The following is a 26,404-nucleotide window of genomic DNA, read 5'->3' as shown; positions in this document are numbered from 1 at the left end:
CTGCAGTTCTGACTTTAAAACTAGATGCGCTGTTTTTATGATAGCAATGCACTACTTTATCTTCAACTCATAAGACTGTTCTGGTCTCTGTGAATTTAAAGCATGTGCTCAGAGGACTTCTTTGAGAGCAATTCCCACTTTCACTGAAGCCCTTGTTCTGAGACATCTGCTTCAGTCTCTTGTTTCTCAAGTTGGATTTACTTTATCAGGCACTGTAAATACTACAGCTGAAGCATCTAGCACTAATGAGGGTAAAGCAGAAGGGAAGGTTGGAAGGGATAAAGGAGAAACATCGTGTATTGATTTGCACCATAGGTGGGCCTGGCAATGATTCATGTTAAGTGGGGGGTAAGTTGGGAGTAGCAGCTTGGAAAAGAATGTGGGAGCTATTTGCAAATGGGTGCTTACAGTGAGAGCACTTGCACTTTATTTATAGGCATTACATCTGCTGCATATGCCTCATACATGATTTGGGCTGCTGCTTTACTCCTTTCTTCTGTGCTTAGAAGGGCTTAAAAGATGTACTGGGGGAGAGAGGAAAAAGATGGTGAATTCTATTTCTTTTCTGCATCCTCCTTTCTTCTTGGCCCTTCACATTAGTAACTTCTATTAGCATTGCAAAAAAGTGCTGTTCACAAGCCAAGAACCCTGGGGCCAAAAGCTGTTGGAGTAGAAGAAAAATAAAAGGTCCTGCCATAAAGTGTTTCTTAAACTTTAATGTGAAAGCTCAGTAGAGAAAAGCTCTTGATAGAAGGTTGGTTGTACCATGACATAGATCAAAACCTTTCCTCCCCCCAGTCTTTCTAAACTGGCACAGGGAGAGTCTCTTCCCCCTATTAAAATGTGTGGTCCTCAATTAACTCCTTGTAACAGACTGCAAATCCTGGTCTAGGCACTTCACTTTTGGCAGGGCTTGGTCTGAGCAGTGGCTTTTTTTAACTGAGTTTTGGCTTGGTGTGTCTCTTTTTGCAAACTTGATAAACTATGGCTGCATTTTCTGGGAAGGGCAGGGTTGGAGACTCAGCGTTACAGCACCCAGCACTTGCTCAGTGCTCTTTGTCAGAGGGCTCCCATACCTGCTATGTGCATGTGAAAAACCACAGTATTTGTTCTGAGTGTTTTAGCTGGGCCTGAAACCTAACAGCTAAAGTCAGGGTAGGTCTTGCATAATTTAAAACCCAAATGGAAAGTGGAGTGGTTAATGTAATTAGCACCTCCTAATAAGCAAAGCTTGTTTTCTCTAGCATTTTGCTGGAAGACTGTGATTGTCCGAGGGAAGCACTGCTCCTGGAGAGGGGCCTGACTGCCTTATGTTGAAGCGGGAGCAGAGTCAAGCGGTGACCTTGAGTAAAGGTGCCCAAGAGCAGCGCTTGTCTCCCTGCCAGCAGCCCGTGTCCCGGCTGAGGACACGGGAGGCCTGCACAGGCTGGGAGTCATCCCTCTCACGCTGTAACCGGGTCCAGCGCTGCGCTAGCACACATTAGCAATCCCTGGTGCCTCCTGGGTTGAGTTGAGGTATAAGTGATGTTTTTGCACATCTTCCCTGAGGAAAGACCAGGGGCGCGAGTGCAGCACTAGGGCTGGAGCGAGCCGCTGGAGCCCTCGCCCCCTCAGCCTTGCCCTTCCCTGCCTGCCCCCCGCGCCGGAGGCGGGAGGCCAGAGGCCCGCCATCAGCCCCGCCTCCGTTAGACTACATGTCCCAGGAGCCACCGCGGCCTCCGGGGCGGCTGTCACATGGCTGCCGTTGTTAGCGGTGCGGGCGCTGCATCCGGGTCCTTCCCCGCGCACGCTCCGCCACCCCACCTCTTAACGACCACAACAAGCGAGAGCGGCGCGCCGCGGCCCGGCACGCACCCGCCCCTGAGGCCGCCGGGAGCACCGCCCCTCGAGGGAGCTGATTGGGCGAGCCGCATGAGAACGGGCGTCGCATTGGCCCGGAGGAGGACGACTGGCGGGGATGTCATAAAGGCTAGGTAGGCGCGGAGGCTGCTGGGCAGCGAGCGGTGGTGCGGGCGGCTCCCGGGTCGCACACCTCTCCCGTGGCGGCGGCGGCGGTTCCCCCGCCCGCTCCATGAGGCCCGCTGAGGCTGGCGAGCTTCTGTGAGGCGCGGCGGGCGGGGCTGCACGGGGGGAGAGGAGCCTCGTCTCTCCCCGAGCGGGCCCGGCGGCGGAAGGTGAGATGAGACCCCACCCTCCCTTCTCCCCTCGCGGACTGACTCGGCGGTCCCCGGGGCCTCGGGGCTGCTGCTCCCTCAGGGACCCTGCGGCGGGAGCGCCAGCCGGGGCGGGGAGAGGGGCAGTGCTCTAACCCCTTCCCGCCCCCGCCTCGCCGGCGTGAGGTGCGTCCCTGGAGGGAAGGGGGGGAGGTTCCCCCCGAGGGTGGGCCGAGGGCACGGGCGGTGGGGCCCCGCGTCCTACCCGGGGTGTTGAGGCCGCCCCGAGGCGCGGTGGCGGGAGAGGGTGGGCAGCTGCTCTCGCTCCTTTGTTTGCGGGCGCTCTGCTCTGCTGGCCTGGGTCTGGCCTGCCGCCCCGGTGCGGGGTCCGCGCTGGGCCGGGGGCTGGACCGGGCCGGCGGGAGCGCGGCGCTGCCGAGAGGGCAAAGCTGCCGTCTCCTCTTTGCCTTCCCCGAGCCCGGACGAGTCCCTGTTTTTCTGGAGTTTTTCTCCAGCTCTGATTCTGCTGAGGGCTCACCCCTTGTCAGGAGGCTTTGGGCGTTAATATCTCAGGTGGCGTTGTCACGTCGCTCGTGAAAACAAAATAAAAATTAAAAGGTAGTAGGTAGGACCTGGAATGCTGACTGAAACTAGAGTCCTAAAACTATGGTGTTATTAATATCGTTAGTGGTTATCTGTTGCACGACCTAGATACTGTTTTACTGCTTCTTAATAACTATTCTATTGTTCATCAAGGATAAATTGAAACTCTCTTTAACAGCTACATTCAGATGTTGTTAGAACTATGCTTGTTTGCTTTATAGGTGAAAAATCCTAAACATGAACAGCAGTGCACCACACCTGTCCTCAAAGCTGACTTGGCTAGAAGTGGAATGTAGTTTCCTGACAGATCTTCTTGCAAAGAAGTTCTAAATCCTTTGTAATGGCCAACAAGAAAGAGCCTCCTTTTTTCAATGAAGATAACATGGGACCATTTCACTACAAGCTTCCTTTTTATGAAACTATGGAGCTCTTCATTGAAACACTCACAGGAACGTGCTTTGAACTGCGAGTTTCCCCCTTTGAAACAGTTATTTCTGTGAAAGCTAAAATTCAAAGACTGGAAGGTACTATTCTCTCTTATTTCAGTGTAAACTTTATCACTTTAGAGGAAGTCTTGTTTTACAAATTATAATTGTTGAAATCAAACCAGTAAAGTTTAATGACTGGTTCAGTAATACATATAAGCTAGGTGCTCAGTTTATGGCTTAGGTTTAATTGGAATTGGGTTGTTTTTCTGTTCTTTCCTTTTCCTATCAGTTCATGGCTTAGGCTTCACTGCAATTGATATTTTTGCTCTTTTTTTGTATATCATTGTTAAAACAAATCTTAAAAAGTCTGTGGTAAATCATTAATTGTTTTGATATTATATGGGATATAGTATTTTTGGTGTTGAAAGGATTCACTGGCATAAGTTGTTCGTTAACTAGCAAGGTTATAAACTTGAATCTTGCAGTATGTCTATATTGCAGCTGTCTGAGCATACTTCAAACTAGGGGCTATGGCTGTTGCTTCTTAGGTTAGTCAGTTTATAGTTTATGATACTGCAGTCACAAGAGCAACTGCAGTGCAGGCGAACCCCAAAGACAGCTTGAAGTTACCGATTTGAACTTCGTTTTGGTGAGTGATCTTTTGTTGGTAGAGGTCTGGCTGAGCAATGCGTTGTCTTAAAGTGATGAACTTGGCACATTTTGCAAAGTGAAAACCTCCTTTAAGTTATGAGGCCAGTCCTGGTGCTAATGCAAGGAGAAAAGATGTAGGTTAGTTCTCTCTCACCCCTTTCCCTCTACAGTAAGAGAGATCCTGCATGAAAGAACATGGTTTGAAATATGTATGTATACATACTTTAGCTACTTTGCAGCATTGCATCTTCTTTCTCACTTTGGAGGAGTTAAAGAACTGTGTAGCTGCACAAGCTGAGAGTACTGGAGTTGCTAATTTTAAGAAAAGGGATCCTCTCTTTCCTCAGTATACCTGTACATGTTTTTTATGCTTCTGTCTGTGTGGAACCGACCCTCTGGGAGATGTTATATGATGCTTTAGACTTGAATCTAAGATATGCTCCTCCTCTTACGGAAATCTGCGCTAATGGATGGAAAAAAAGGTAGCTGGCACAAATGTTAAAACACAGAAGCATTGCAACAATAAGGGTGACTTCTTGTTAGTAAGGTCGCTTAGTAGAAGCTCCACCATGCAGATAACTAGAGTTTACATTAGCGCAGCTACATTAGTGCAGCTACATTAGTTAGTGCAGCTATGTGGATATGCTTTTGTTTCCTGTGGACAGGGCCATAATTAATCACAAGTCAGAGAACGTGTTGAGATGCTCCTGGAGGCTAGAGGTGAAACAAGAAAAGGAAAGGGTTTTTCTTCTCCATGATTGAATATAGGTGTAGGAGAGATGCAAGCAGATACATGATAGAATGCTAAATAAGAGTGAATTAAAAGGAAGCATAGGCAATAGCCTGCCTTCTCCTGTACTCCATCTGGACAGTATAGATGAAGGAATGAGCTTTAAAGGATGCATGAAGAGACCAGTGGGAGATGTGAGGAAGAGGAATTTGAATTTCTTGTAGTTCAAAACGGGAGATTGCAAATAGACATATTGAATTATACCTACAGCTTATTGTAGGCTGGGTGTGCCTAGCTTACAAAAGTATCATAATTTCTTATTAGAAGAACAGCTCAGTAATAAAGTTATAATATTGTTTATTCAGAATTTTGTTCACATATTGTAGTTCATAGGATGATAATGTAATTAATGGCTTAGGTGCCTGCTGTATAGACTTAATTATTAATAAGTAAATTTCCTTAAAACATGGAAGATAAGAGTTCACTGGTGCTTATCATTGAATTGTTAGAAGCCAGTTGAAATACCTTGATACTCCAGAACAAAGTTAAAATATCTGTAATGTCCTGATTAATATGATTTATGGGAGGCAGAGTGGAAAGAGATTGATCGGCTGTGTGTGAAGGGGACAGACGCACAATGACAAATTAATTTTATGTTGCATTTGGGGTTGCTATTGCATGTAAAAAAAAAAAACCAACAACTTTTCAGTGACAAAGTTGCTATTATAGTGCACAAGTTCAAGCAATGAATCACCCAGGTGGAGTGAAAATCCTACAGTAATTTTGCTGTTGTGATTTAGCATGGGAAGCAGAAAGCTTACATCTACCTGTTCCTGTTTCTGCTGCTGTTTTTCACTTTTTGTTATTGTATCGTGTCAACTTTCATAGGATGTGAACCTCTCATTTAAGCTGCACTTCTGGCTGGAGAATGCCTCCTATGCTGCTGGGAGACTATATAGGGTCCCTAGTATGTGTATTGTCTCTGTGGACTCATTTGGGTGTTGAGGATGATGGTATGTAAGCATACAAAAAGACATGTTTTGGGAAAATGATCTGAGACCTGAGATCTCCAAAAACAAAATCTAGAATTGTAACAGAAGTTAACAAATTTGTTCAAATGTCAACAATTGTAAGAGGCTAATAATAAAACTAAATCAAGATGAACTGATCTTTGTCAACAACTGGAATATCAATAGCTGTAGGCTGTCTGCGCTCTAATATGAAAGGATAATACAGATGGTACGTTAGGAATTTTGTGTACTTCTGATACTGTGTGTCATTCTTGTGTCAGATCTGTTTAATGATCTGATGTGGAAAGGGTTTGTTTAGACAGCTGTGGTAGACATTGGTACCTTACTAAGAGCTCCAGATCTCCAGCTTTCCATTTCTAGTTGGTTTTAGTCAGTAAAGAATATGGGTAAAAATTTATTAATGGGTTCTAATGCATCTGAAATTTCAGTGCAAGTCTACTTGTAAATTGAAGTTAAAGAAGATCTGATGTGTGTTTGGATCCGATCCAGGTGTTTGTCCTCAAATAAGTTCCTTGCAAAGTAGGCACTTGGTATCCAAAAGTTTAGATTTGTTATAATGTTGACTTTGGAGCCACCTAGGGTAAATTGCTCCTAGTCTCAGATTCACTGAATGAGCCTTTTAAAATGGTACACTGGGGAAGAAATAGCTCCCTTTGTCTCTACTGGTGGCATAAAAGCTAGAATACACACAGCCAGCAGCATAGCATAGTGTTGCCAGCAGTGCTACCTACTCCATTGGTTTTACTTGTTGATTATATGTATTTGAAAGCAGGATCACGTGTTGATGGATATGGATAGGATGGTACCTGAGTTTCAAGGTGACATGAAAGACTGAGCTTTAACACATGAATGGTACTTAAAAACAGCAGGATTTAATTGGAAGAGGAAATAGCTTCTTTTTTTTTTTTTTTAACTGAGAAGATTTCTTCTGGCTTCCTCCATTGCACAAGTCTTTGTAGCTGCTGGGCTGGACAAAATTTAGTATTCTTCATTCAGAAACACCAATTATATTGAATTTTATAGAAGGAACATCCAGATAGTGTATTCCTAGTAGTGGTTAATTCTTTCATCTGCTAAAGAACCATAGATAATGCCTGTAAACATGTTTGCTCAGTAAGATAAGATTGAGTCTCAAGGGTGGAGGTGGGGTTTGGGATTTGGTGTTGGTCGTCATCGTCGTCGTCTTAACTTGCAGGAATTAATTTGCATTCTACAGTATGGAGTGTTAAGGCCTTTATTTACATAGCTAGCTTTAAAATAAGAAAAAGCAACTCAGTTATGATTTGTTCAGTGACTGCTTGCAACTGAATTTTATGATCTATGTATGTGGAAACATCTACCTTTTTAGATTAAAATTTAGGTGTTCTCTTGTTCTCATTTCAAAGAGGAAAAACTGAACTAGCTTTCAGAGTACATCTTAATTTGGAATGCTTGTGTTCAGCAGGGAATGACAGATGCAACAATAATTCTGTTGTTGTACGTGTGTGTACTCTCAATTCATCATGAGAGTTGTTATTTTTCTTTGGTCTTTTTGCTGTCATTATTTTGCTGTGTACAGCAGCTTCACCTTAAGTGAAAGGAACTGGATGAGTATCAGGCAGACTTCTTCTGGATGTTGTATTTCTTTCAATATTCTGTGAATTCAGAGTATGTCATAATGATATTTATTACTACTTGCATTAGAGAAAATAGCTATGCTTCTGTCAGGACTGGAGTAAGTGGATTGCACAAGTGTAAAGAGTTTTTAACAGAACCAGTTTTGCTTTTCTTCTGTCTACTTTTCCTCTATGTCTCTTGTTTGCTTTGTTATTTGCCTGTTGACCATGCTGATAGAGACTAGAAGTTCATGAAGCTTTTTTTAAAGCTTATGTCTTGTCTGAGCTGGGAAAACATTCCTGCACATGCAAGCCTGCGGCCCAGATCAGATGGTTAGAGCAGCATCTGGAAGGTGTAAATAAGGTCACCTTTGCCAGGAAATTTTGTGAGCCTGTATTCAGTTACTGGTGACTTGCTGTTGTTAGTCTCCTCTTTGTCAGTCTCTAGGATAAAGAGTAGGTCAGTACTGACCACCATTTACACTAATGTAGCTTATCATGCAAATGAAAGCTGGGGGCTTTGACAGTTATGAAAACAGTCCTGCTGCTGTAAGTTGTGAACCTTTGTGCTTCTTCCCTAGTGTAGCTAGTTTGTGGGGGGGAAATAAGACTGTCAGCTCAGCCTCTTTGTAAGCAGGAACAAAAAGTAGATGTTTAAGAAACTCTCCAGCAATTTCAACATTGGATGAAAGGTAAGTACACTGTTTGAACTTTGACTTGGAAATGTTTGTGGTGTTTTTAAACATAGTAACCTTCTACCTACAACATAAAATCAAGTTTGTTCAGAAATCTACCTGGGGGGGCGGTTCTGGGTTGGACTTGACCCCATCAATTTCTCTGGTAAGCCTACTTAGCACACCAGAAAGAAGGGTAAAGGAGCGAAGCTTAAGGGTGTATCTGATATGCTGATTCAGAGACAGGATAGAGTACCTACTTCTCCCCCCATGTTAGTAAGTCAGATTGCCAGCACATCTGCAGCCATTTCAGTAGGCAGTCTGCAGACTCTTCTGTCCTCCTATAGGATCACCTGGCTAGCCCACCTCCATTTGAGTGTTGAGATTTAGCTTATTGCCCTACTTTCCTCTCTTCTCGATACCGATTTAGAGGAGGCCAGTGATGCAGTCAACATGCTGCTTGGGGAGAGGGGATAGTGGATGGGTATCTCGTAGTTCTCATTATTGTTGCCAATTTTACATGCTGATCTCGTGTGCAAATGTGTCCTTAAGAAAGCCTTACTATAATTCAGAAAAGGGACAGCTAATGCATATTTTCCTGCACCTGAACCTATAAAGCACATACCATTTCCTCTGTGTGTAAATACAGAATTCTTAGAAAGCAGCATAAAAGGGAATTAGTAATAAAAGACTTGTCTGTTTCCCATTACAGCAGAGTATAGTCTTTTCATCTGTTCATTTCATCAAAAATACATTGTCATTGTTAAATGAACAAAAACATGTTTCACTGCAGTGCTGCCAGTTGCAAGCCAGCCTTTTTAACAAATACTCTCTCAGTTTATCAAAGTAATTGGAAATTGCTCCTTGGAGGCTGCTGAAACCATAACAAATGCAGACAGTAATGACTGTTTGTAATCAGAAGACTGCAAAACAGCACAGAAAAGAACTTCACTGTAGACTTGCTGGCTGTTGCCAGCTTGCTCTTGTTTGGCTTATGCTGCAGACTTGAAACATAACCAATAACCAGTTATTAAATAGCTGGCAGTGTAGTAGCAATTATGTTAGTCTACTATATGAACATATTCCTCTCATAAATGTCTTGTGGACTTCAGAGGATACAGGATTCACGTTAAATGCCGTCCAAGTGAAGTAAAGTTGTGTTGGTCGTTCATAAAAGAGAAAATCTAGATGTGAGCTGTGGTGAGAAAAGGAAATTGTCATCTTCTCTAAAACTTAAATAATAACAATGACACTTCTGCCAAAGTGGACTCCCTCTTCTGCATAGAGATGTCCACTTAGCATGTCTCCTACTTGCCTGTTGAAACTGCTTGGCCTTTCACCAGAATCTGGTCCTCTTTTCTTCCTTGCTGGTGATGGGTGTTGGTAGCTTTGTGCCCTTCCTCCAGCTAGGAAGGGGCTCCTTAACTGGCCTTTGCTACAGCTTGCTAAGCACTCTTGCAGGCCTTGGGAAGCTGAGATGTTTTTGGAAACCACCTGGAAGACGCTGATCTTTGTGTTCCCCTCTCTCCAGATGGATTTTGGGAAGTCTTACTGTGTAGCATTGCTACTTGTATCTCCTTTTAAGTATCTGAACATGCAATGAATAAAAGTATAAGATAAGGTTACTTTAATGTAACCTTTTGGAAAATATATTTATAGCTTTTGCTTCTTAGTCTGAGGAGTAGTGTTTAGACGTTTTTGAAAAAGTAGTTCTTGGCCTCTAAAGATTTTCATTTTAATTTACATTTTGTCAGGAATGCGCAGTGAAATCTTAATTACCTGGATTTCACTAGACAAATTGAACAATGGTACTTCTTTTTGATGCTAAAGGGAAGATTTTTTGTTTTTCAAAGGCAAAAAAGACAGCTATTCGTCTTCCTATTAGCCTTAATTTTTTTTTTTTGGTGATCCGAGATGTCTCATCCTTTCATAACTGTCCTCATTTGTATTCTGTCCAAAATTTGGAAAGTGGCAGCATTCTAGTAAAAATGTGTGAAGACCTCAGGTTGTACCAGCTTGTGCTTATTATCTTTAATGTGTATTAGATCTGTATCTAAATGAGTTGACTATGCAGGCAAAAAGAAACAAAGTTAATCGTCATGTAGAATATGGATCTATAGTAAGGAACAAATATTCAGTATGCTTACTTCCTTTTAACAAAAAATAGTTAGCCAAATCTGTCCCAGAACTTGAGTTGAAAATGAGTATTACTGGATATAATTAATAAAATGATCTGATGGCCTAAAAGAACACCCACAACAAAATAGAAGTGTTTGTAGTATGAAGTTTGACTAACTGCTATTGTACTATATTGTACACGTGAACTTTCAGGTTCCAAACCAAGCAGTGATAAAAACACGTATACAGTTGTCACCACTGTAATAGAGCTGCTGCCAGTTACCTTAATGCAACCTTGTCTTTACTGTGAGTAATACAGAATATCAGTCTGTGATTAAATTATTCAGCAGTTCTGTACTTAGATGTTTTATCCTTTTTTTTTTCTGTCAGTAGACATAAAGCTCTGAGGTACAGATAACAGGAGAAAACCTCTCTCATCTGATGACTGGAAAAGAGCAAGTATTCAATAAGCCTGAAGCAGTTGAATACTTCTGCAGACCCCTTGTTGAGCCAAAAGATTGAACTCCAAGTGTGAGCACAAGCCTGCTGAAAACCTTAACTTTGTTCTTAATAACTATTTGGGAGGTTGGATATCATGACTGAAGGCTGCTCAAGTGCCTGTCCTTGTCCTGCTTCCTTTCTCCTTTCTCGCCTTTCCTCTGTTATCCCCACATTCTTCAAAAAGTAAAACTCCCCAAAAGCCCTCCTACCAAGCTCCAATTTTAATACTCTTTTTTTGTTTGGTTTGTTTAGGTATTCCTGTCTCTCAGCAGCACTTAATTTGGAGTAATACAGAGCTGAAGGATGACTATTGTTTGAATGATTATAAGTAAGTATAGAATAAAATTGCAATGAATGTTTCTAAATTATTGTTAGCATAAGCAATAGAGAATGCTACAAATTTATTTATTGTTATTTACAGCATTTCAGAAGGCTGCACTCTGAAGTTAGTTCTGGCTATGCGAGGTGGACCTATTAACACTAGAAGAGGTAGGTGTTAACCCAGTTAAAAAATAATGGTTTTCATGCAACACCTTATAACTGTAAACAGCTTCTCTTAGCTAAGCATTTTAGACTAGCAGACTTCAGTTCCAAATCAATCGGAAAAATACTTAACAAAAACGGAGGGATTTTTTCCATAGCATACTAAGTGCACCATCCTTTTAATTTTGTTTACCCTTAGTTTAATAAGTATCTTTGTATGTATAGGATCATCCAGTCTTAAAATCAGTAATTCTTCACCTCCAGAAAAAATGATACTGTAATTTCATTATACAAATAGTTTTTAAAATCTGGTTAGTAAGAATCAGGCATTGGTTCAGTCTGATGATAAATTTGGTTATGTGGATTATCTGTAGAGTAATGAAAATGGAGAAATCTCCTTGATAATTTTCACTTGGAAAACGCTCAGCATGTCTTCTAGGTTGGGAATTCCCATTGTAAACTGAGCTGAGCTCTCAAAGGTGATCAAAACAATAATAATAATAATTTGGTTTTATTGTGTTTTTTTTCTTTGTAGTTCCTGTGGAAGACCCTATCAGGGAAATGGCTGAGTACATGGATCCCAGTAGAGATGAGATCTGGGAAAAAGGGCCATCCAACAAACAAGTTACTTTCTTAGTATATCGAGAAGGAGATCAGTTGAATTTCTTCCGTGTGGTAGATCGGGGAGATGGCACTTTAACGCCATTATCTGAGTCTTTGAGGTAAAGTTGGTTTTAATCTTTATATTATTCTTCAAAAGGGGAATGCTGTATAATTTTCAGCTTTCTTTTGTTGACTTTGTCAAAAGAATATCTGAAATATATCTGGAATATAGCAAGAATTGTGCCTTAAGGTCTACTAAAATGCTGTAACTGGGTGGCCTAACAGTACCAGTAGTGCTTTGTGGTCAGTGGTCATGCTGACAGTCGTCTGTCACTGTGTGTGTCAATCGAGTAAGATAAAGCTGACCTGGTGCTTGAGGCAATTCGCAACATTCCAGCCCTTTCTAAAAGGGAACATTTCACAGGAGAGTCAATTTGGCAATACAGATATTAAAAACTTTTAAGTACTTTCTCTTCCATCTTAAGGCATTTGTTTAGTTTCATAAACATTTATCTGTTCACAACATAAACTTTCTTTTTCATATGGATATGACTTGACCAAATGATTAGCCAGGAAGATGGTAGATTGGCAGTGCAAAATTCTGAGAGGGTTTGGCTGAAGTTTCAGAGAAACTGTGCGGGTTTTGGGGGTGTTTTGTTGTTTTTGCCTTTTTTTTAAAATATCCTGAAATAATTACCAATAGAGCTAGCCTTTGGACATAATTATGCCTCAGATTAGCTACTGTTGAGGTACCAAACTTGTCTCAGTCACTGTCACAGAAGCAAAGTACTGTTATCATCAGAAGAGCAAGTATGGCACTTAAGCTATTACATTGTAGTAGACAGATTACTAGTCTTTTTCCTAAAGCTATCAAAATTGGTAATATCTATTAAAAATTATTAGTTTTTACTGCAGCTTTTGGATAAGGTTTTTTATCCCCTGAAGAACTTAATATTTGTACAACTGTAAGGAAAGGAGTCCCTGTTCTGGGCACTAGCTGCATTTTCTCCGAGGCTAAGGCTTGCACTATTTTAAGTAACTATTCTTATTCCTGTTTGCAAAGTGAAAGCAAGAGCTTTGTACTGGGTTTATAGTCAGTGTGATTCAGTGGGTTCAGAGTGTGATATTAATCTTAGAAACTTTTATAAGAGACCTGTACTTAAAAACTACAGGCTGAATGAAATATCAAGGTTGAATTCCCACACAGTTACATAGAGTAGGAAGAGCTACTGTTTGATACACAATTACTGGAGGGAAAGAAGAGGGAAGATACAAATATTTTAGATCTGTGATCTTATCTTTCACTCTTTTTCAGTAAATGGCCACATATGGTATTGTGTGTAGATTTGAAATAGGTAAAAACCACCATCATCAATAAGAACAGAGAACCTTGCTGCTGCATTGGCCTGTATACACTTCTGGAAAGAGGAGCAGACAGATGTAATGCCTGTTCTCACTGATACCCTGCCTATTACCAAATCGTTCTCTTTTACCTTTTAAATCCAAAGACCATCCAAACCAATCCAAAGCTAGGACTGTGGATGCTATACTGTGCATTGATGCAAGAAGTTGTCAGAAGGAGCTTGAACTTCAATTTCTCAGTATAATGGGATCCCTGGTATCTGCCTACATGTTCAAATTCTTTTGTGTGTGTGATGATTTTTTTTTTCCAGTTAAAACTAGCATGGACAATTGTCTGAAATTCTTAGTACTTCTCATTAGGTAATCCTAGTGTGTAGATTTAATGGTAATTTACTTGAGATTGGCTAAATGTAGCAAACCGGAGGAATGAACCACACTCTTTTGGCTCTTGCAAGGCAACTTGGTAAGCCTTTGAAAGCACAACAGCATGTATAAAAGTCAAATACATTATGCTTAATAAATGTGCTGTCACTGGTCAAATGATCCAGTTAGGTTGGAAGCCACCTGAGTTGAAAACATTCAGCTCAAGCTGTTTCTCTTCCTCTGTGCTTTCTATGGGAGTTCATTTATTAGCTTTTCTACTAAGGCAGGCAGTAATTTGGCGGGGGGGGGTGGGGGGGGGAGAAATCTTAATTTTTGAATTTGTTATTATGGCCGAGTCAGACTTTGTGGGAAATGGAAGAAGTAGCAGAGGGAGGAGAGAATGGAAACAAATCAGACCTTTTCATTTGATCTTTATAGAGGAAGGCTATGTGAATCACTCTGAATACTAGTGTTTTCCACACTGACAGTTAAATGTGTTTATATGTGAGTACACTGGTGACTGAGCATTTTGAGGCACTTGTTTATCAGCTTTTCTCACATTGCTTATGCGTGGAGCAGAATTTAGTGACTGCAATTTAGAAATGAGACATTGGTTTATAGTCCTCCAGATCATTTCATTTTATCTGTGCTTAAGTTAATGGTTAAAACTTTACAAGGTGTAAATACATACAATGATTATTGTCTCTGGATTAAAAGAAAGGTTGTTGAAGTTGTGGTAGAGGACTGGCAGGCACTGGTGTCAAAAGTGTTTCAACAAGCTACTGATCATTTTTGAGGCATGCATTTTATAAGCAAGATCTCAGAAATGTTGACACCTGTGGACAAAGTAAATTTGAAATCTACTAATTGGTAAATGGGCTAAAAGTATCATCAAGAACAAAGCTTCCTGTCTAACTTTTACAATCACATTAAAGCAAAAAAAATCCTTTTGTTACTCCTTTTTTTAGTGTTTTTGGCTCCTATTTAGCTAGAAAATGCAAGAAAAAGGATAACAATTCTTTTTGCATAAAACAACAAGAAAAAAACCCAACCAAACACGTGAGACACATCGCTTTTCTTTCTGTCTTTACCTTGAAGGAAGGGAAGTTCAAATAATTGTTTTGAGTTGGTGACTTAAGTCTTTAAATAGGAGTTTAACTTCAGAGTTAAAATTCTGAAATGATTCTTTAGTGTTGAATGTTTACCAGGAGAGGTATGTAACGTGCATGCTGGCTGTCCCCATATGGAGCTGTTCAGTTTTTGGTAAGAAATGACTGGACTATTTTGCTGACTCTTGCTTTGAATTTGCTGCCATCTTGCTCTTAAAGATCTGTCTCCCAGCTGTGCTGCCTTTAGAATTTTGTTACATTTTAGGAAATGGATTTGGAGAGTCAGTGCAAAAATACTGGCTCTTGACTAAGGGCAGCAGGATATTTCCAAGAATCAGGTAAGATGTCAGCTCTAATTAGTGAAAAATTTTTTTTTTTTGGTACTGACTTTCTTATGACCTTTAGTTCTTCCTTGGTCTGTTTTGGAGACTAGAAACTTTAGTTAAATCTACTAAGACATTTATATGAACACAGGGGAATTGCCTGACTGTCATGATTTCTAGATGCTGACAGCCTAATGGACGAATGAAAACACTCTTTAAAATGTACTATATACAGTGTTGAAAATGCATCAATTTGCAATGAATTGGACACTCCTAATGGTTCTTTCATTTCACTGTCAAATGTTGGATGTGTGTTAGTGATTAATGCTTCATAGGAAAAACAAGTCAGATACTCACTTTATAACATTGGGGTTTTGCATTCTGTTAGAATACAGAATGGAAAAAGGCAATGTGATGCTATAAATTTCCAGTGACTACTGAGTTAAAACATTTTTGTCTTGGGTCTAGCAATTCTAATCTGTTTATTTTTTTTCCAAATGTGAGACTCTTTGGAAACCTAAACTGATCATTTTTTATTTTTTTTTTTTTATTTTGAAAAGGAGAAATAGAATATCACATCCACATGGGTGACCCCTCCATTTCCATTTATGGTGAGAACACCCCTCAGGATGGATAGAAATTTGGACTTTCCTTCCATGCCAGTGTCTGGTTAATTGGAAAACTGATCAGCTTGTTGTCTGAGTCACACAGTTAACAGCTTTGGCCATACCTTCAGGAGACATTTGTGGAACTGGATATCCCCTCTGTGGGGAAAATATATAGTGAGTGTGAACCAACTGTATATGGTATAACAACTTCCCAGAAGTGTGGCTATGTTATTATTTCAGCATCATCACTTTGTGTGAGCATCTAATAAGGAATGCTTATGTGCTAAAATAAATGGATTTAAAATGTCTTTGCATACAGTTTTACATAATGCTTTGTCAACAGATCAACTACGGATATGACTTTCTAGTTGTGAGAATACTCTACATTGAAAACATAATTAAATTACTTGATTAGAGGGTGAACACAAACTTTCTTTTATTTTCAGTGGTGGTTCAGTTTATAATTTATATGCTGATGATGAAGATGAGACAGAGGCATCACCTTCTGGACAACAGATTATTGAGAATTCGATTACTATGAATAAAATGAAACTACTGAAGGCAAAGATGGAGAACATGAATCTGAGTAAAAAGGTGAAGTTGTGATTTCAATTTTTCTATTGTAAAATGGCTTGCACTTTCCTAGTGCTGGCTTTTCTAAAAAGCAGGTCAGATACTTTCCTGTCTTGGGAATTGAAGTGATCAAGGGTAGATGATTTCTTATCTGTTGTTTAAGTAAATGCTATTGTATAAATGTTCTGCTGTGGGGCATTGGCTTTACTTGGATTTACCTGTCTGCATTCAAAGAATTCACTACTGGTCCTGGATTTATTTGCATGGGTGGTTTTTTTGGGTGTGTGGGGTTTTGGTTTTTTTTGTTGTTGTTTTTTCTTCTGATGCTTTAAGTAGAATTGGTTTGCAGTACTGCTCTGGTAAAAATGAATGTTTCTCTTAAATGAAACTTCATTACAAATACTGTAACTGAAAAGCCTATAAAGTTAAATATGAGAATGAGATTGCCTAGAAGATAAAACATTACGTTGGTGTTCATGTCTGTGTAAATTACCTAGATGGAAAATGAAGATAATATACTTCCTTTCATTGTTCATCTTGAGACCCTTCTGGATAACTTTAATGGCATTCTGGCTTCCCTTTTCTATTCCTCTGATGTGGCCTATTTACTAAAAAGCCTTTTTGGGTTATAATCTTTGATTTTATTATTCAGATGTTGGGGTGAAGTCTTGATGGCTTCAGATGAGGGAGTAGAAAAAATTATTTGGTTCTTTCTGGCCTTACACTGTGTGAATTCCTGGAAATATGACCTCAGTCAGGTCTTTGAATGCAACCGTAATTCAAATACTAATTGTTGTTCTATGTGGTTTTTGGTTTTTTTAATAGCCTAAGAAAACTGTCAAGGTGAAACCTCGTCCTCCAATGGCTCCTCGACCATCTAGTGGCTCAGTGGCTGCTGCTCGTCACCGCTTTTTAAGAGTACTCCCCCATATCGGACAGTCCTGCCTACCTCCTCCTGGGAATTCGTATCCCTCAGAGTCTTCCCAAAATGCACTTTCAGCATTGGCTACTTTGGCCACTGCTGGTAGAACAATGCCATCCACAACTAATGACTTCCTTAAGGAAGATGACGCTTGGCAGAGCAACTCTTGGTCTCAGTCAGTTAGTAGCATCAGGTTACCACCGAAAATATCTCGTGTCGAGCTAGAAAATGCAAAACTACCTACAAATAGTATTCTAACTCCTGTTTCATCTCTGCCGGCAAATTCAGAAAAAGCATCTGAAAACGTGACCTCAGCAAGTGAGGAGGATGCTGTTTTGTTTCCGAATCTAACAAATGTAGAACTATATGGAACAGAAGAAAAACTTCTACCTGAAACAGATGCTTTTGCTTTGTTAACAGAAGCAAGCACCACTGAACAGTGTAGTGAGATATATGACATAGGAAAGGTGAACCCAGAACTTGATCTGTCTGATGCAGATGAAGAATCTAAGGTTGTAGAGCAGCATAGAAAACCTATTAGCAAAGTGCTGAGCACTGCAGCAATGGGGGCTGGTCTTCTCAGTACTCGTGAATTAAGTCCGCAGAAAAATCTGCTTTTGTCACCTCTTCGGTATTCAGCGCAAGTGGCACGTCACAGTTCTCTGAAACCACAAACACAACCCAAATGCTTTGAGGCTGGTAACTTGAGATCTACAGCCTCCCCAAACGTGCTTCGGTCGCTGGAAGTCCGTAGTATAGCAGACTCCTCTTTTTCTAGGACTACTAGATTTCGTAGCGTGAAAGTAGAGTCACTTGGCAAAAGACCTGATGTAATTTCTAAAGCGGAGGCTAGGGACATCACAGATGTGGCTAACAAGGCATCCAAAGAACCTGTGAGTTCTGTAAGTAACTTAGGATTTCTGGCTTCGCTGGCCCGAAGCGCAAACAGGGAAAGTTTACAGAGTTCCTGTGGGACAGGCAGGTTTCGGACTTCTGGTATTGCACTACCTACAAACCTTCAGCATTTTCAGGAAGAAAGCTTTAGGAAAACTGCTCCTCCAAATGAAGCTGCTGAATATATTCTAGTGAGTACTAATGCTTCCAAAGAAATTGAAGTTTTCCTGTCTTTTCTGGTACTGGTGTTATGAAAACTGTACTTTCATGTGTGTGTCTGTGTCTTTTCAGGGAAGGCAGATAGGGAGGGGGAAGTGTACTTAAATCCCTGATTAGTCTTAAACTGTTTTCTGAATTCCTGTTTGTATCTTAACTGCCCGTCTATCTATAAACAGATCCTATAATTTTTTCATAAAAATTAAAGTGGTTGTTCAGTTTACAACTAAAATTATTAGTTATTGTAATGATGGAATTACAAGTGTCTGTGTTTGAAGTATCATCTGACTTCTCCTGCTGCTCACTAATTGTTATTTATTCCAAAGTTTGCCCTGTGAGTGACACCATATGTGCCTAGCTTCAGATCTTTAATGTACTTTGTTGGTTTGGTGTGTTGTGAAGTATGGGGAGACTATTAAATAGTCTTTTTGGAATAAGGCTTTACATTGCGGAATTTTAATTTTTTTGTACAGAAGTCTTCTTGGACTCTTTGTAGGTACGTTGATTGATTCAACATTGATTTCAAATAAGCTGATACCAGGCTGCCTAACTTTTCATTTAATTTCCATCTGCTAGTAATTTCCTTGTGGAAATTTTTTTTTTTTTTTAGTCTGCGCATGGGCTTGGAATGAATGGAAGTATTGCAGCTGTAGGGAAAAGAGTAGGTAAGTAATGTGACTTAATAATTGAAGATGACTCTTTAATCTTTCCTGATATATCACGTATATAGAGGACAAGAATAGTTTATCTTTGTAAGGCATATGTCTTTCAAAGTCCTTGTTGTATTGCACTTCTATAGCATGGTATAACTTTTAATATTTTAAGCAATTCTTTAACATACAGATGTTATCCAGATCTTAGGTAGGCATAACTGTGACTCTTTCCTAGCTTTTTTTAATACTTACTGAATCCTGCATGTCATCTGTAGACAAAAACATGACTTTCTGCTCTGAAATTTCAAAAAGGTCAGTTCTGTGAATACTTCTGAGTGTACTAAAATCAGAGCAAAATTTATTGGTAGCACTGTCTTTAGGACTACAGCCTGAGCCAGAAGGATTTGGCAAAAGAAAAGTGGGGAGGAAGCAATAAGGGTATGGATGCTGAAGATAACGCATATCATGCAGATTTTTCTCTATTTTTTGTGATGGGCATCCTTCTTTCTATCCTAGTCTTGGTAACTGTGGAGTGCTTAATGCTTGACGTCTACTGAAAATGAATGTGTTGTGCCTAAATATTAATATCTTACGTGATTAATTCTTGGGAGAAATTGAATTGTCTAGATTAGTACTTTTAAAACTCTTAAGACAGTGAGATAAAGATTCTCAGCACATTCCATTTTTCTTCTTCACATCTTTGACTTGCAGTTTGCAGGTTTTCTTTTCTTTCTGTATGACCTTGGGAAAGAGAGGCAGGCATGTATTCCAGGATTTTAAGATCTAGGTATAGAGAATGAGCTAGAAGATAGATCTTCAAATAGCAGCTGCAACAGGAAAAATGATGGAATTGTAATGATATGGGAGCAAAAGCTGCTAAAATAGTGGATTGCGCCTTTGTTTCACAACTGGGGGTGCAGCTTTGAGTTGGCAGTCAGTTAATAAACAGGTCTGTCCTTACCTACTCCATGGTAAAAGAGGTGATACCCTAATAGCCACATCTGCGTGATGGGGAAGCCTACTGTCATCTGCATGATTTTGGATAGAACTATGAAGAAGACGCTCCTCTGGTGAATCTTATGTCCAAAAAAGTGTATTTTCCAAAAGGTTCCAGACATGAGAGAGACAAAGTTGGTGTCATCATATCATACAGGCTTTTGAGAGAGAGGTGGCTGGTAATGATCTGTTGTGTAACTGGCCAAAGGACAGATTCAGTTTGTTATCCAAGGCCTTCATTTACATGTAATTGCTGTAGGGACTGTAAGTGTGAGGACAGGTGTACTGTTTTTTCTGTTTAAGTATGGTCCACAGGGGGGGCCCATCTTCAAGCTCTGTCTCTTTCACAAACTGGGCTAACTGATGCTCCTGAAGTAGTATGCTTTTAGATGATGAAATTGTTAGCATGGACAAACATTGCCTGGAAGTTTCCATGCTAGATGCCAATGGGATAGCACTGGTTGGTAGTGATGACTGCAATGTGTAGTAACTGGCTGGTGTTACTATTGAATATAGCCTGCTGTATCTTGGCTGAGAAATGACTGTTGGGATTAAAGGTGTGTTGGACAAAAATACTTCTGAACTCATGAGGTCACTTTTTGGGAGCATCCTGACAATATAGCAGAGGAAGCATTGAAAGAATGTTTGAGAGGATGTATTGCTGACTTTCACTGTCCTAGCGTATGGTAAACATGCATAAGCAAGTTGTGGACGAAGAGCATACTTCTACAGAGGGAAGGAAGATGCCTTTTCTTTACATGATCTCCAGTTATAAAGCAACAGCCAAGAATTACAGGGCAAAAAGTCAAAGTAAGGTAAATTTTTAAGTACAGAAATGTTACGAACGTCTGCAAAGTGCCTTATGAAACCATACAGCTAAATAGAGGCCTGTAGTCTAATAATATACTTTTCTTGCAATTATGGAGTACTAGGAAGATTTTAAAATGTTGCAGTATTTATTTGGCAAACTTGAGTTATTACCTGCTGCATATACTAGATGATAGGTACTTGAATGCCCAATTGATTCTTTGGAAAGCCATTGTGTGCAGTGCTTTCCCAATTGCATTATGTGTTTTCATTTTGCATTTGGGAAGACCATTAGGAGATGTGTTTCTTGATTTCTTCTGTAACTTCTTGCTTATGTGAACTTTTAACAGGTGTTAAAAATAATGAGTCTAAGTCCTGCATTGTGCTGCCTCTTCCAAAGGTGTTCATAGGCTTGAGGTGTGTTTTCTGTTTTGGCTTTTGGGTTTTTTCCTCTCTGTTTAGGCTTTGGGGTTCCCACCTAGTGTATCTTAAGAAATGCAAAATGAATCTGGGTTTCAAAAGATAACATTTAACTAGTTTGTGATCAGGAAAAAGTAAAATGTCTTTGCTATCTTTCTACCTCTGAAAGCAGGTGAAGCAACCCATCTTCCACCTGTGAATGGCTCAGTTCAAGCAAAAAAGAAAATTACAAAGCATTGCTTTCTTTGTGGCAAGAAAACTGGATTGGCAACCAGCTATGAGTGCAGGTAGGCTGAGCATATAACCAGCTGTTGTTTACAATTGATAGCTGGATTAACCAAAAGGTTTTCTATGCTGCATGGTATTCCCTAAGTGTAGCAAATCAAAAGACAACCTTCAAAAAAGTTGCAATTCTTAGTTCAGCAAAACTCCAGGAATTAAAATTCAGGAATGTTGTACCTGTTCTGCTGTTGAGATGTGTTTTCTTCCAGGAAAATCAAGAAATGCAAAGTATCAGAATGCAAGATACCAGGAAATAAAGAACATGATTACAAAAAAAGAACGATGACATTTTATACTGGTGTGGGGAGAGGGGAGAACTTGCTAGATATTTATGTTCTGCAAAGTTTCTCAACAATAATTATATCGTTAACAACTTGAGGAAAAACTGGTTTTGTTACAGTTTTTCAGAAAATATCCCTCAGATTTGGCCCTATTACAACACATCTGCGCAGTTTGTGAATTTATATGAATTTGTATTTGACAACTTTTTGATTTTGTGTGTTCTGTTTCTTGTGAGACTTCAGTCATCTTTGAGCATCTATAGTATCTCAAAAGCAGATTGCCAGAGTGCTGGTCCCCCAAATCATGACTTACAGACAACACAATGAGACCTGGTGCTTGGTGGTGATCACTGCAAACTTTATAAAAAAAAAAAAACAACAAAAAACCCCCTGCTTTCTCTCTTGATCTTGGTTCTCAAAGTGTTGCTTCCCACAAGATACTCTTTTCTTAGTATCATTTCCCATGAGCTAGTCAAGGTTGGGAACTGCTGCACTGTGAGGGCTACATTTGAAGCTGATCTTGGTTCATGCCAATCAACAAGCAAAATGAACAAGACTTCTGCCGTTGGGGAATTGTGTTGGAGAGTTTCAGGGTGAGGAACTGCCTCCTTACTGACACTTCAGTCTTTGATTTTGAAACAGTTTTGGACACTGCACACTTTCCTGCTGAGCAAATTAGCTGCAAGCTCTTCTAGAAGTAACTAAGCAGCTTGCTTAAGGTTAAAAATGAAGCACAGAAAAAGGGGGAGATCGCACATCTCCAAGAATAGTATTTGTTAGAGTTTCAAAAGGAGCAACCGTGTGACCTTTTACTAGAATTGAACTTGAACCAAGTAGAGGATACAGTTGTATGAGAGAACTGGTGATTATGGGACCAAGAACCAAAGAAAAGCAAATTTATTACTAGGCACACAAAGCCTCAGGAACAGCTGCAGAGTTTATTATGAACCCAGATAAATAAATAGAGGATTATAGTCTAATAGTGAGACAGTAAGTTGGACGAGTAATCCTTACTCCATTTCAAGAGAATTCTGATTTTGAATGATGTCATTGTTTTACTGTCAAGAAGCAGCTTTATCAAATAATCAGGCAACAGGACACTAATATCAGTCTCTACTTAAAGCACATGTTCAGATCAGATAAACATCCAGAGTATGCTCTTAGCTGCCAAGCTATCAAGTTTGAAGGCAAAAATCATAATCTTAACTCATTGAAATTGCAACTGATATTGCAAAGATGTGCACCCTTACTCAGTCATATAGGAAGTCATGTTCCCTATAGTTAGTCTGTCTGATGTCTTTACAGCTGACTAAATCAGATGACGAATTTGAGTTTATGCCAGGCAGAAGAACTAAACATCTATTTTGGTGGTCTGAATGATGTGGTGTTTTTGAATTGAAATGCATTATGTGAATTTCACCTGATACCATTATTTTAGTTCCATGGTTTTGTCCTCTGAATTCTACCAACTGATGTTGTGTAAGGTCTTTAAAAAGAAATAAAATAAATCAAAGCCCATCATTCTTAATTTATAAGTGTGTTTGATCCTTTCTAGCTGGTTCCAGGAGTACTGATCTTGCTTAACTTCCCAGCTGAAGAGACTGTTGGGTCAAAACTGCAACATTCAGTTACAAAAAATGTCATTTTGATTACCTCACCAGTTAATGTTATCAGTCAAGGGTGATTAGAATCCAAGCAGTTATGTCAACTAAGCAAGACATTATTAAGCCAAAGGGCTCCAAGCATGTCAGAGAGTTAAAAGCTTCTAAAAGCTTGTAACTTCTAATATTCTTGATTCTTCAGATGTGGAAACAACTTCTGTGCAACGCACCGCTATGCAGAGACTCACAACTGCACCTACGACTATAAGAATGCAGGGCGAAGGTATTTGCAGGAGACCAATCCCGTCGTTAGTGCACCAAAGCTTCCCAAAATCTAAGATGGTTGTGCTGCATGTGGCCGTTCTGCCATTGAAGAATTGTATTACACTGAGAGAAGCACTTGCTTAAACTGCATAATTTTGCCATGCTCTGTATTTAAAGATTTGCCAAGTAACAAAAGCACATGAGGATGCATCCTATCGAAGAATAATGTGAACACTACTGCAGTTAAAACTTTTCTTCTTTAGTGAATGAAAAGTTAAAGATTAGTTTTTAAAAACTTACACTATGATTTAACTGTTACTGCACGTCTTGTGTTGTGTTTTATATTTGGAAAAGCTATTTCACTAGACAAGTCTTTAAAAGATGCACTTTACTAACTTTATTTCCTGTATAACCAGACTTGAGGGGGTGTTGTAATGAGGGTGTCATGTAATGTCTTCTGTACTCTTGCGTTTTTTGTCCATTGCGTGGTATCTTCTAAGTTATTTCACTGGAAAGATCGTCCTCCCTCCCCTTTCTTCAAACAGCCTATTTTGAGATTTTTAAGGGGGTAGTGTGTTCCGCCCCTCTGTTCCATTCAGATTGGTATTCATACACTGTGTATCCATTCTGAAAATTACATATCATGTTAATCACATTTTCTTAAAATAATACTGTTTATATGACAAGTTTGTTTTTAAATAGAAAATTCCCCCTTTGTTGCCATTAAATATAAGGAACAACTTATTTTAACTTTTTTTGTAATCCTAGATTTTTTTAAGACTTCACAACTTGGTTTGTTAAGATGTTGAATGCTGTTACTGGAAGAAATTCTAATAAATATTAAATTTTATTCTGGTTTATGCTCTTATAAATGCACAAAATAACTTCTCCTATCTTCCAGCATGCTCTTAAATTAAAAGTTGGGCTTTGTTATAAGGGGGAGGGGATTTTTTTTTTTCTTCCCCCAGAAGCACTGGCTCATATCTGTTCCTACTGAAGTCAGTGGGAAAATTCCCACTGACTTCATTAGGAATAGTGTGACCAACACTGTGTGCTTTAAATAAACCTCCTGAAGTCTTACAGATGTACTAGCAAAGGCAAAATGGGTGTTCAACAAATGGCATATATTAACCTGCAGCCTTTCTCCCCTCCAGCAGATACAGTATAAAGGCAGTTCAGTAATTGCATGAGACACCTCTAGTGAGCATGCAGCTGCTGCAGCAAGTGATGTTGGAGGAATATGCCTACTTGAAAGCCTTTCCTCTCTCATTCTCTTAATGTGTCCGAAACCTTTTTATAAGCTTACATTGCTTGAGGTGTTCTAGTACAAACAGATTAATAAAAAACCTACAACAAACCACCAAAACAAAAGAAACCCCTCCACGTTGCATCTAGACAATAGAATGTCATGGTCCTTTCTTGCCAAAGTCCTCAGCTACTTAGTTGGTTGTGGTATTAAAATTAATTATGCTGCATTCCAGTCAAACAGTAGCAGCTGGTGAGCATGGCAATCAGAAGTTGGGCCAAAAAAACTGGAGAGGATCACTGAAAGAGAGAGAAGTAACTTGAAGAATTCTCATCCTTGGAGGAAATCTATTTCATGTAGTCCACCCGCAACTTCTTAAACCTTCTGGAGCTTTCAGAGAGTGGTGATCTTGGAAAATAATTTTCAGAATCATTCTTCTGGGCAGTGATAAGGTAAAAAGGTAGTTCTGTGTGTGTGACCTCTAGGCTTATTCTTACTGGACAAAGTTGCCCCTAGTATGAAGAACACATTATTACTGAGCAGTGCTAGGTACTGTGAACATGCCTGTAGTTTTTATTTCATCTCTAGCATGGAACAATATTTGATGCCAAAAGAAAAGAATAAGGAACAGGGCAAATGTACTAGTGTTTTCCCAGCAATTACTTACTTGTGGCTCAGCAACTTTCTTAAGACAGAGGTATTGGTCTTTTTGTGGGTACAGTAGAGATTTGGTAAGAAGTGGAATTAAAATAATGTCGACTGTCATAACTTAATCTGATTTGGCATAAGTATAATTGTCAGGAAATTATTTTGCAGTGCGTTAGAATGGCTGTATTACTAAGACTACGTAACTGAGATGTGTGGCAGGAAGTCTCTTGAGTCAAATCTTGATTGTGACTTTCCCTTTCTGCATATGCATAATGAAGTGCACAACAATACTTTTCAGAAAATGCAGTGTCATAATAATCTAATTTCCACATGTGTAGCTTCTCATAATTTTTATTATACCTCATTTTGATTATACCTAATACAGACATTTCTTGTGCAGAACTCTTCTGGTTTTGTTCTCATCTCCAATACTGTGTTACAGGCACTCTTATTTTCAACCAGTAGTACCGCCCTAAGAGCACTTACATTTGTAATTAACTGTTTTAGTTGCTAATTTATATGCTATTGGGTTTTACCAAATCCTGTGTTAGACTGTGCTATGGATTAATTACTGTTTACTGTGTAAACTTACCTAAATGGTTTGGTTTTCTGAGTATTAGTGAGTGCACTGTGGTGCTATGCATCTGCTGTAGACAAATGTGTAGCTTTTGTGTATTTGTTCATGTAATTAGATTGTATCATAAAGCATTTACGTAATGGAAGTTTAACAATGACTTTGGTGTGTGCTTCTCTACCTTCCTGTCAAATATTTTTTGCATGCTTCTTTTATGCTTGAGGACGTGTGAGGCACAACCAGGCTGGTCTCTTGTTGAATGACTTCCAGGATTCTTGTGTCAAATGGATAAGCTCCAGAGAGGCGTCAGAAATGTTTTTGGATCTTGAACAAAATATTTCCTTTCTCTGAAATCTCTAGAAGGCCATGGTGATAAAAATCTTTCTGCTTGCAATTCCCATCTCTATTCAGTTTGCAGTCCCCTGGGATGTAATTGCACTGGTGCCTTCTGCTAGCAGTCTTCAGTTGTAGACAAGGCTAGAATTGTTAATGCTTTATATTACAAAAATGAAGTCTTTCTAGCTTTTTTAGATATCATGAATTAGACACTTTGGTTTCTTTTGAAGTACTTCCAGCTTTCATTATGGGGCAACGTCTCCTGGGTGTAAATTGTGGGTTTGGAGTTGCTTGTGCGTGTAAGGAGTTGCTCCTACCTGCGGCTTTTGTGTTGGGTCATGTTTTTCCAATTTTTA

At 39.6% G+C, this 26,404-nt stretch overlaps 1 protein-coding gene across 10 annotated transcripts; it reads left to right on the top strand.

Moving 5' to 3' along the window:
• The first annotated feature begins 1,761 nt into the window (after positions 1-1,761).
• Positions 1,762-25,732, top strand: ZFAND4 (zinc finger AN1-type containing 4). 10 transcript variants are annotated; one of them, XR_012043975.1, is made up of 11 exons: positions 1,981-2,174; positions 2,978-3,280; positions 10,737-10,812; positions 10,906-10,973; positions 11,503-11,689; positions 15,782-15,929; positions 16,734-17,915; positions 18,551-18,605; positions 20,747-20,813; positions 20,986-21,103; positions 23,183-23,214. XR_012043975.1 is itself a non-coding variant. In XM_072871413.1 (10 exons), exons 2-10 carry the CDS (start codon positions 3,097-3,099, stop codon positions 23,316-23,318), a joined length of 2,154 nt encoding a protein of 717 aa, XP_072727514.1. In that variant the 5' UTR covers positions 1,762-1,973; positions 2,978-3,096; the 3' UTR covers positions 23,319-25,730. The 10 variants fall into 10 exon arrangements, 8 of the variants coding, with proteins under 8 accessions (XP_072727514.1, XP_072727517.1, XP_072727513.1 ...); XM_072871413.1 differs by lacking the exons at positions 1,981-2,174; positions 20,747-20,813 and adding an exon at positions 1,762-1,973 and having other exon boundaries at positions 23,183-25,730; XR_012043976.1 differs by lacking the exons at positions 20,747-20,813; positions 23,183-23,214 and adding an exon at positions 20,270-20,404 and having other exon boundaries at positions 20,986-21,064.
• Positions 25,733-26,404: the final 672 nt, after the last annotated feature.

The sequence above is a fragment of the Ciconia boyciana genome, chromosome 8 (genome assembly GCF_034638445.1).
Source record: "Ciconia boyciana chromosome 8, ASM3463844v1, whole genome shotgun sequence".
NCBI classification, from domain to species: Eukaryota; Metazoa; Chordata; class Aves; order Ciconiiformes; family Ciconiidae; genus Ciconia; species Ciconia boyciana.
Note: the sequence above shows the minus strand (reverse complement) of the source record. Positions and strands in the feature narration are given on the sequence as shown.

What these genes read in the sequence shown, in the direction of transcription:
- ZFAND4 (XM_072871413.1), top strand. Translation starts at nt 3,097, where the DNA reads ATGGCCAACAAGAAAGAGCCTCCTTTTTTCAATGAAGATAACATGGGA. An exon ending in TAAAATTCAAAGACTGGAAG is followed by an intron (nt 3,281 to 10,736) that starts GTACTATTCTCT and finishes TGGTTTGTTTAG; the next exon opens with GTATTCCTGTCTCTCAGCAG. An exon ending in CCATTATCTGAGTCTTTGAG is followed by an intron (nt 11,690 to 15,781) that starts GTAAAGTTGGTT and finishes TTTTATTTTCAG; the next exon opens with TGGTGGTTCAGTTTATAATT.